We start from the raw sequence: 10,354 nt of genomic DNA, 5'->3' as shown, positions 1-10,354 counted from the left end.
GAGCCAATTGGCTGCGATAGTGATTAGATTTTTAGCCGATTTTTATGTAGTCAAAAGACTTACTGAAAAGTCATTTCTCTTTGCTTGGATTGTAAAATAACAACGAGAAGTTAATAAAACAAAGTAATGACAGGGTGTGCCTTAAATTCATTTATTTACACGCAAATATATTATATGTATACGTATTATAGGTATTTATATATATATATTTATATATATATATATATTATGTATATATCACTGTTATATTGCTATAACCCTTGAGATTTACACGTACAAGTTACGCTCCCTTTGACATTGTCACTCTCAGGAAATTTCCACTGAAATCTTCAAATCCGATTTCCTTTTATTTCCTTTACCGTTTTCGTTTCTTTACTCTCCGTCTCGCGTAACATCGGTGTTATTGTAGCAAATTTACAAACAAGAACGAATTGGCTGGAATTTTTGATCTCGAAGAACTCGATTGAACGGTCAACCATTTTTTTTTTTATTTTTCACAGTGATATATCTCTGTCGATTTAATCCTACGTATATTTATGATCGATTATCGAACGAATATCATCGCTAAGACGGATTATATCAAAACACCGAGAATGTCCTTTTTAAAAAATTTCACGAGTTAAAAATTTATACGGTCGTAAAATTCGTTTCGCAAACCTGATAAAAGCTAACGTTTAAGTTTAGAATACGTTCTCAATGTTTAGAATATAAAATATCGTCGCGTTGCGATCGTGATAAATTTCGAATCGGCACTCTTGAGATTAATAAATCTCGTTTAATAAACATTAATTTTCTTTCTTGTTTACAAGTGGTAAAACAGACCCTGATGATACTGCTTGACATATCCTGATCTTCTGGCCCCCTCTGATTACTTTTTTTCATTACTATCTTTGCGTTTCTTCTTGAGCAATAAATCGTTGAATATTCGTTCGCAAAAATGCAAAACACGATCATAAAATTTTGTAAAATCATTGGTGAGAAGCGCATTCTCTTCTTTCTTCCATCTTTTTATTTTATATTTTTCCTTTTTTGTCTTTTTTAATGCAGAGTGTTAAAAGAGGCTATCTGAATAATTGTTAACTTGTCAAATATAAAGATTTTTAACAATATTTCATTTCATAAAAGCAAAAAATGATAATTGATTCGTTGATTTATAGTCAAGAAAATTCTTTTGCTTATAAATTTTCGAACCACCTACATTTAGCACTCTGTATAGTATCAGGGGAAAAATGGCTCCAAATCACACGTGATTCCCTCTAAAAAAAATTATTCTTCACGATTCACGATTCATTCCATTCAAACAAAATAAGAAGTTCACATCAAAAACATCACTTGATAAAATTGGTAAAATGGCAAGTTCGTGTTGTTTATACTAAATGTTCAACTTCGTCACGTAAAAATGTTGATCTGACATTTGTTTTCTTCCTTCTTTCTCGACCAACAAGTATTCCGTATTTACACATCTGCGACAGCACCGTTAATTTCGCAATCATGCCACCGTTGCTTCCGTTTCCATAACATCTCTGCTGAACAACAGATAAAGATAAGCGCCATTTCCAATTTTGCTCACATCTAATGATGCCATATTCTACAACCATAACTGCCTTATAACGATCAAAATTGCTTTCTCTTTGCCGTTAATTTTATTTTCCTTTCCTTTTCCTACCAACCTTAGTGAAAATATGGAGTACAGAAAATAAACGAAAATTACAATTAATTACAAGTAAATAATTCTCAATAACAAAATTTTTAACTGCAAAGAAAAATGGGTTAATTTTTTCCGTTTCATTTTTTTTTCCATTACCGTCCACGGAACTTTCATCATATCCACGAGCTTCTATTGTAACTGTTATTTAAACATATATTACGATATATATTAATTATCAATTATAAACAAGCTAATTCGTGTCACGTATGCAAAGAGAAGAGAAAGAATTTATTACAAAACAAGTATTTGTTGAACACAATTTTTAAGTGCAGCGTCGTTTTTGTTGTAGTTATTATATAATGGGACAAAGTTATTATATCGGCTGTGAAAAAGCGACAATGAAACTTTACATTGGGACAAACGAGGTTTATACGATGACATACTATTTGAAAAATAAACCAACAAATAGTTAAAGAATTTATCAGATAATGAAACTATTTTATCTCATATAGTACAAATTTAATAGTTAACGTCAGGTATGGCATCTCTCGAAAAAGCTAAAAGGTGTTGGGCTGTTCGTATAAAATATTTACGATATGTACAAATTCTTTCATTTTTTCATCCTTTTTCTCATCTCTTTCTCTCACTTCCTTTCATCCTACTTCCATATAGATATATTAAACAAACAAAAGTATCCACCTGCCTCTTACGACCAGCCTGTATAACGTAAACTTAATCATTCGTATACTTAATTGAATCTATGTATATAACATGTACACGTATGTAATTAGTACTCTATAAAATAGAGTGATTTGAATTCTTGTCTTTTTCTCACACCATCATTGCAAAGCTTTCATGTAAGTGCTCTGAACAGCCCATTTGATCAATCTTGATGAACTTCCTACGATTATAATCATGTATACATATGTGTGTATATATGTGTGTATATGTCAGTCTTGAGCCACTTTCATAAAAGCTTCCCACTTTTATGATCAGGTCTCGTCTCTTACCTAAATATATACTTGAACATTATCGTATCAATAATATCTTGGCACATTTTTTCCTAACATATGAATAAATGTTATATATATTCATAGGTGTACCTGTCTTTCTGTGCATACTTCATGGTGTAAACGTTTCGGGTTGTGTATCATACTTTTTGCAAGCTTATGCTATTACTAACGGCTCGTCGTCAGAAAAACCTCGGATCACGGGACTGTCTTCTTCTTCTGTAATTGTATAAATTAGAAATTTTCTTGTAACTCAAATTTTTTTAAATATATATAGTCCAAAATTTTAGCAAAATTTAAGAGATCGAAACTTGATGTGAATATGCATTTAGGTTGTACATAAACTTACCTAAACCATCTGTAGTACCCGGGAAAGTTGCCTGTCCACGTCTAGTATCGTAATGACTATTAGCGAACTGTGTGAAACTAGTGGTTAATCTCCTGTGCCTGATGACGAAGTATACTAACGCAATTCCTAAGACGACGATCAACAAACAAATCGGTATCGCAAAAGGAAGGATGTTCGAGGTACTCATCACTGGCAATGCCGACATTTCTGAAAAAATTAATTTTTATTTATTTAATTTTTATCAATAAAGCAGCAGGATCAGTTTTTTTTATTATAAATACAGATTATACGTTTATTCAAGTGATTACCTGCACTATATAAGGTGCTGAAAACCTCGCTCAGAGGACTCTGAAAACCTTCATCAGTGACCAAGCGAATGGCAAATGAATAAACAACACCTGGTTTCACATCTTTATACGTGTACGGTGGTTGATCAGTTTTATAAACCTTGGCAATCGATTCGTTCATCACATTTAGTCCTTCTACCACCAAAACCTCATAATGATACTTAGTAGATTTTAGAGTATCTGGTAAATCATGTTCTTGCCAGAAAACAACGAATCCCTGTTCCTCGTGAAGTACCTTTACCTGATGGGGAGGTTCAATACCCGGTGCCATGTAGAACACCGGTTGACTTGGTATAGCATCGTCAACGTCTGTGGATATCGTAATTCGATACTTGCCGCCATATTTTACCGAGGTAAATGCATGGTTCATAATGGTTTCGTTAGTTGGTGGTAGGGTCGCTACGAAATATTTCTTGCGCACCAATTCTATCACAGTAATCTAAAATTTTGACAGTAATAACATTAAATAAACTGATATTTGTGTAATTTTCTAATTAATATTAAAAAATATTAGTAATATTCTACGTTTCGATGGGAGAATATAATAAAGAAATTGATATTGCAGAAACTTTGATGTACCGTGTATCTAATAGGCTCATCGATATTAGGACAACTAGCACTCCAAGAAATGATTATGGTATTACGTTTCTCTAATGAAATGACTTTCACTTTCTTTGGTGGAGCACGTTGATTAAAATGTGTAAATGCCCTAGCTGTTATTAGTGGCCCAGCACCATAATCACCATTCACACCCACAGCGAACACGTAAGACTCACAGGCTTCTAAATCCTTGATAGTTGTCGACAAGTTTGACGTCCGAAATTTGTAACCTGAAAATACAATTTATTCTTGATTAATAAATTCCATGTGTATGATTTATATTATCAAAGTTCTTACTTCTAAAAAGCATTACTATGTTTACGGCGTAATAAATTGCATATTGCCATTTAATTTTCCTAGTACTCTTAGGCGGCTCCCAAGAGAGATGTACTGAGGTTCCGTGCGGTTTCGATACTTTAGCGACTAATTTCGTTACAGGAGGCAGAGGGGTGCCTTCCGTGGTTGCAGTAATGGACGCACTTTTTCCTACGTACTTATCATTCATGGCGGCGACATAAAAAGTATACTTAGTTCCTGGAGCTAGCCGTATTACTTGCACATGATTCGGCAATATAATTATCATCGACATTGCAGGATATGTCGCTGGACCTTTTGGACTAATGAGATAGCAATCCGCGTTTTCCATCTTCTTCCACCGTAAGGTCACTGAGTAATTAGTTGTGGCTACCACTTTAAGGTCCTCAATGTTATCGATATTAGCCGACCCATCAAAGGTCAAGGTAGCCACATTGGACGAGGCAGATTCCTGTTGTGTATTCTTTGCTATTACCCAAAACGAATAATTCTTTCCTGCTTCGAATGACATATCTAAAATGACAGAAGTATTTTTCCTAATGAAACGTATCGGCGGATGAGGTGGCGCCACGAATACTTCGTAAAGTCTAATGACTCCATTTGGATTCAGAGGAGGTTGCCAAGTAACCTCCACCCTAGTTCCATTTTTCTGAGTCACGGTCACGTTCCTTGGCTCTGAAGGAATACCTTCATCTGTTGTAACAATCAAATACTTAGCTGGTGGAAATACAGTAGTCTGGCCTTTTATCCTAACGTAGACTGTCATATTATAACGAGTGTATGGCTTAAGGTTATTAAATTGGCAATCCATATCTTCGATCCACTTGGTGGCATTGGTCCAGTTAGCTCCAGGTGTAGCATACGCTATTGAAGGTAGGAACTCGAAGGTGATATTGTTTGGTATAGGTATCCACCAATAGAAGAATAAACTAGTAGCATTGCCAGATCTCTCGTCCACTTCTATTATAAGCACCTGATAAACGCGTGAACTGTTGGCGCAATTATTACTCTCGTCGAAGCCATCCACGCAATCTCGTTTGCCATCACATTGCAGTACTAGAGGGAGACATCGTATCTCATCACAAGCGAATGAACCCGGAGAACAGGATGGTGTAGCTACCGGACTGGACTGTTGCTCTCCTGAGCATCCTAACTCATCGGTACCATCCGGACAATCCTCCACGCCATTACAGACATTTTCTATGGGAATGCAAGCGACATCCATACGGCACGTGTACTGCTCTAGTTTACAATGAAGATATGTACAGTGCATCTCATCTTCGCCAGAAAGACAATCATTGGAACCATCGCAAACCCATGAATTTTGTATACAGTCGCCATTCAAGCACTGAAACTGATGTTCTCGGCATACCTTTGATTCTAGCGTGGGATACATAACGCCCCATTCTTCGTCTTCATTGCCACAGCCCATCTCGTCCGAATCATCCTCGCAGTCGTTCACGCTGTCACATTTCCACCAATAAGGCACACATCTCTTGTTGTTACACATGAACATCCAGTTATTGCAGGGGCTGTTGGGTAGGAAAGTAACCAATGACGTCGACGGTACAGTAGTAGTGCAATTTGCTTCGTCAGATCCATCAGCACAGTCCTTATCCCCATCGCAAACCCATGTACTATATATACAACGAAGTTTAACTTTTGACAAACTACATGTGAACTGCCAACTTTCGCAGACCATCTCGCTGCAATCAACCTCGTCCCAACCGTCTTCGCAATCTGGTTCCCCATCACATTTCCAACTGGCTGGTATACAAGTTCTATCCGTCTTACAGAAAAATTCATCAGTCTTGCACGTGGTGACAAATACCTTCTTAGCACAGTCCCTCTCATCAGATCCGTCTCGGCAGTCATCTTCGTCATCGCATAGCCATTTATTTGATATACACCTACCATTATCACACCTGAACTGCGTCTCCCTACATTGCGGATATTTGCAGTTCATCTCATCCCTGCCATCCTTGCAATCCTGGTCAAAGTCACAGACCCAATACTTAGAGATGCATTTGTTGTCACCACATTCAAAGTCTGGGGAGCAAGTTGGCATAGGAGTACAATCAATTTCGTCCGAATTATCACCGCAATCGTTATCTCGATCACACCGCCACGATGCTGGGATACACACGTCATTAGCACAAGCAAACTGATTAGAGGCGCATGTACTGGCCACTCTGGGACATGTAGAATTAGCGAATGGAGTGATTCCTCCTGGACACATACACTTGTTCTCCATCATTTCCATTCCATCGGGACAAAGGCAAACGTGTCCGCCATGGGGATCTCCCACACAGATATGCGAGCAAGTATTATTGGCACAATCATTGGTACCATGTCGCATGCTGTGTGCGTATACTTTAAGGTCCATTAAAGCAGGTAACTGACCTAAAATTGTCGATATACCGAGACCGTAATCTTTATCTGCAACAAATATCATGAACTGCTTCCAGTCGTCCCAATATATGTTGTCTTTAAACACTGCAACAGCAAAAGGATGTGATACTCTATCATTCTTGGAAATTACTTTCTTGAATTTTTTTCCGTCAAAGTCGCTTGACCCGATGTAATCCTGCCTAGCGTCCACCCAGTAAATACGTTCTGCTATATGATCAATGGTTATTCCATTTGGCCATTCGACAGTTGGTTCCACGAATAGTCTCTTCACATCTGTCCCGTCGAGATTGGCCCTTGATACCGAAGCGTTTCCTGGAGCCCAATCAGTCCAAAACATGTATCCATTCATCGGATGTACCGCTATTCCTCTAGGTTTCTGTAGATTGTTTGGTCCTAAGATGGTCCTTCGCATTCTTCCCATACTAGATACATCCGTCCTAATCACTTGAATTCTCATCTTAACGCCATCAGCAAAATATAGAAGATTAGACACCCAGTCGAACGCCATTCCTTCTACAGAACTCAAATCAGTTTCCAGCAAAATTTCGGGAAAACTTTTACCATCCTTAAAACATTGTCTACCTATAACATCGTTAACAATGTCCGCCCAATACAGACAATTGTTTCTCATGTCAAATTCAATAGTTATTACATTCTTTAGATCGTGAATAGGTAATACTTCCAATTTTGGTTCGACTAAATCGATTCGTGAAATATGATCGCGTTGAGCCACCAATAAAAATGCGGGTTTTTCCTCAATGGGACACGGAATCTGGTCTGGCTCGAAATTTTTAGCTAAGCCACCTACACATTCATCATCGGCTATTTTTACATAACCCTTCGTTCGATTGTAAAATGAGCCAGGTTCGCAAATAGCTGGTACGGCGTAAGGGTCATAAAAAAATATGGATCTATTTCTAATACATTGATAAGGATTTCCAACTTGCACAAAGCCGAAAGCGCATTGATAGTCGTTATAATCGCACAAGCATACTTCTGTCTTTACTGGTCGATCATAATTTACACCCATGTAACAGTTAGCTTTCATTGCTCTTCTTTGATAAGTCTCCTTCCGACCCAGCACACAGGACATTGCTGGTTGATCCGGACTCGTCGGTGACCAGAACTTAAAATCATCCTCGGTGCAAACCCTTTCAAACACGTTTCTCAAATCAATCTTAATTATCAACCATTGGTGTTGGCCGCTAGCTGAACCGAACATCGTGAAAACTGTAGTATTTTCTCCCGGTTCGGTCATCAATCCATATACACGCAGCATTTTCTCATTAAACTCATACGACTGCCATGTCTCCCCTTCATCGATAGAATAAGAAATATCTCTGGTTTCTCCGCGTGACTTAAAATATTTTACAGCTACCAAAAGACCACCGTGATCTCCCATGTTGAAGAAATAATAATCCTTGAGAACCTGTTTCCAAGTAAGGCCAGCATCTCTAGACACATACAGAGCAGGATGACCCTTAAGACTCTGCCCTATCACTCCAGTAGCCATTATAATACCCGGAGCTGACTTCGAGCTCATAATAGATACTGCTCTCGTCACGGGATATAGTTGACTGAAACGTTGGCTCAAATGCAGTGAACAGTCTTTCGTGCAGTGTATATAGAAGCCTTCGTGATTCGCAGTAGGTGGCTTTATGGGGTTCCACGTTGCGCCATGATCGAATGTTATCAAGGAAACTAAATGTTCCAATGCGATGAATCCTGACTTCGGTGATCCTTTTACTTGTGTTGCTATATAAATACCCCGAAGACCTTCCACTTTATACAAGTCGGTAAACGACTCCTCTGTTACATTACTGAAAAAAAAAACACGTACAAATCTTTAATCTTTCATCTCTTTACGAATAATTTAGATACTATACTGTATTAACTTTTAGGTAATTACTTTAACCAACTGTCTTTCCAAGTGCTGTTCGGGAAAAACGTAAGAATTCCCTCGAGTGATAGTGTAAACCTAGCCATGTGCTGATTTATGACCTCTGATATATAAAGATTTACTTCTGTTTCACTGTGAGAAGCGGCAACGAAGACTCTATTATGTGAAACATCGACTATATGATAATCTCTAATTGGCAAAGGCGTATTAAATTCAGCCTTAACAAAACTGGAATTCTTGTACGACACATAGAGTTCCATGTGTTCTGTTCCATTCTGTGAAAATAAAACATTCCTTATTCGCAACTGAAATAATAAATGGATGTCCAAGGTAAAATTCGATGTTTGTCACATGCCTTCACTTTCTTCATCGTAGCAAATCTATAATCGCCTTTAATTTTTTCCCATTAAAATGCGTGCGTTCGATTATCAATGCAGGTGCTGGCGACCAAAAGAACGCTTTCACTGAAGAATACAATTTTATCCAAGCGAAACCCAGGCTGTTCGATAACCATAGCTAAAAATATAACGTTAATATAGTAGGTACACACAAAATGTTTTGAATAATAAGAAACTAAGCAATTTACAGTGGGTTCCGAGCTGACTTTATCCAAAGCAAGAACGCGTTCAAGTTTCATTTCGTAAAACGAAATTTCGCTAGGATGAAATGGTATTCGTGAAGTAGAAATTGTTACTCCATTATTTGGGGTGATGAAGAGTAAATTATTTATACTGTCCACAAAGATGCACTGTAAAATATGTGAAAGTAAGAGAATAATGGAATATCCAAGAGAATTGGAAAATGCCAAAGAAATATAAACCTACGTATTTATAATACTTTGGATGATTAATAAACTTGTCTAGAGTAGCATACGTTGCACCTGGTTCGTCAATTCGAAATTTCTCTGTTATATTCACGAACGTATCGCCATAATCGTAACTTATATATACAGCACTGGGGTTAGTAGTTGTATATTCCGTATTTCCTTGCATTCTGACCATTGATGTACTGTCTCTTGCCAGACATATTATCACATTGGATTTCTCTCCTACCCAATGAACAATCAGTTGTTGATGCGAATCGTTTAAAGCATTGACCTACACAAAAATATAGAAAAATTAAACAAATATAGTAAGACTGTTTTCGCACACAAAATTATCAGATAACAACAATCATAACATAGATAAGAATAAGCTGGAAAAAACATTTATGTTTTTTATCTAAAAGTACAGCTATAAAATGAAAAAAAAAACATTGCATCAAATTTATTATTTTCTATAAATGTAGAAGATATAAAAAGATACAAGGGAATTTTCCTTTTCCATTAAGTATGGTGAGTGTCGTGTATATGAATCATTTACAATTCTTAGAAAAATGTTACTCAACATGGATACATGCTGGAAAACAATGTATAATGAGACAGCTCTAATAATACATTACAATTTGTTATCGAATAGCACATTGATGAAATGCGATGTTTACTTGATAATGATTATTAATTTATAACGATAAATTGTACAATAAGATTTTATTATCAGCAGCATGATTACCAGTATATATTTGAAAGAAGCCTCAAAAAGCACGAATTCATTTATTTTTCTACTTTCCTTGTTCTTAATCTTCAATCACTTCAAGGACAGGATAGCACGATTACATTATACATATATAAAAAAGTGAAAGGAGTTTATAAGAATTCATTGGAAATATTTATCCACTAATTTAACATCTATTTTGTACATATAATTTATTGTAAAATACTAATTCGTTGGGGGC

The 10,354-nt window shown here is 36.7% G+C and overlaps 1 protein-coding gene across 1 annotated transcript; it reads right to left on the bottom strand.

Moving 5' to 3' along the window:
* Positions 1 to 1,922: 1,922 nt before the first annotated feature.
* Positions 1,923 to 8,974, bottom strand: LOC108553618 (sortilin-related receptor). Its single transcript, XM_017908607.1, has 8 exons — positions 8,937 to 8,974; positions 8,591 to 8,856; positions 4,252 to 8,501; positions 3,934 to 4,184; positions 3,316 to 3,793; positions 3,008 to 3,214; positions 2,752 to 2,877; positions 1,923 to 2,658 (listed from the first exon to the last, which is right to left on the bottom strand). Exons 1-7 carry the CDS (start codon positions 8,949 to 8,951, stop codon positions 2,816 to 2,818), a joined length of 5,529 nt encoding a protein of 1,842 aa, XP_017764096.1. The 5' UTR covers positions 8,952 to 8,974; the 3' UTR covers positions 1,923 to 2,658; positions 2,752 to 2,815.
* Positions 8,975 to 10,354: the final 1,380 nt, after the last annotated feature.

This window comes from Eufriesea mexicana, unplaced genomic scaffold, assembly GCF_001483705.2.
Source record: "Eufriesea mexicana isolate 0111107269 unplaced genomic scaffold, ASM148370v2 scaffold11296, whole genome shotgun sequence".
NCBI classification, from domain to species: Eukaryota; Metazoa; Arthropoda; class Insecta; order Hymenoptera; family Apidae; genus Eufriesea; species Eufriesea mexicana.
This window is presented reverse-complemented; position numbering and strand designations above follow the sequence as displayed.

Excerpts from the sequence above, each read along its gene's own strand:
- LOC108553618 (XM_017908607.1), bottom strand. Across the intron at positions 3,794-3,933 it reads ATGAGCCTATTAGATACACG|ATTACTGTGATAGAATTGGT; the intron begins GTACATCAAAGT and ends TCAAAATTTTAG. Across the intron at positions 3,215-3,315 it reads CAGCACCTTATATAGTGCAG|AAATGTCGGCATTGCCAGTG; the intron begins GTAATCACTTGA and ends TAATTTTTTCAG.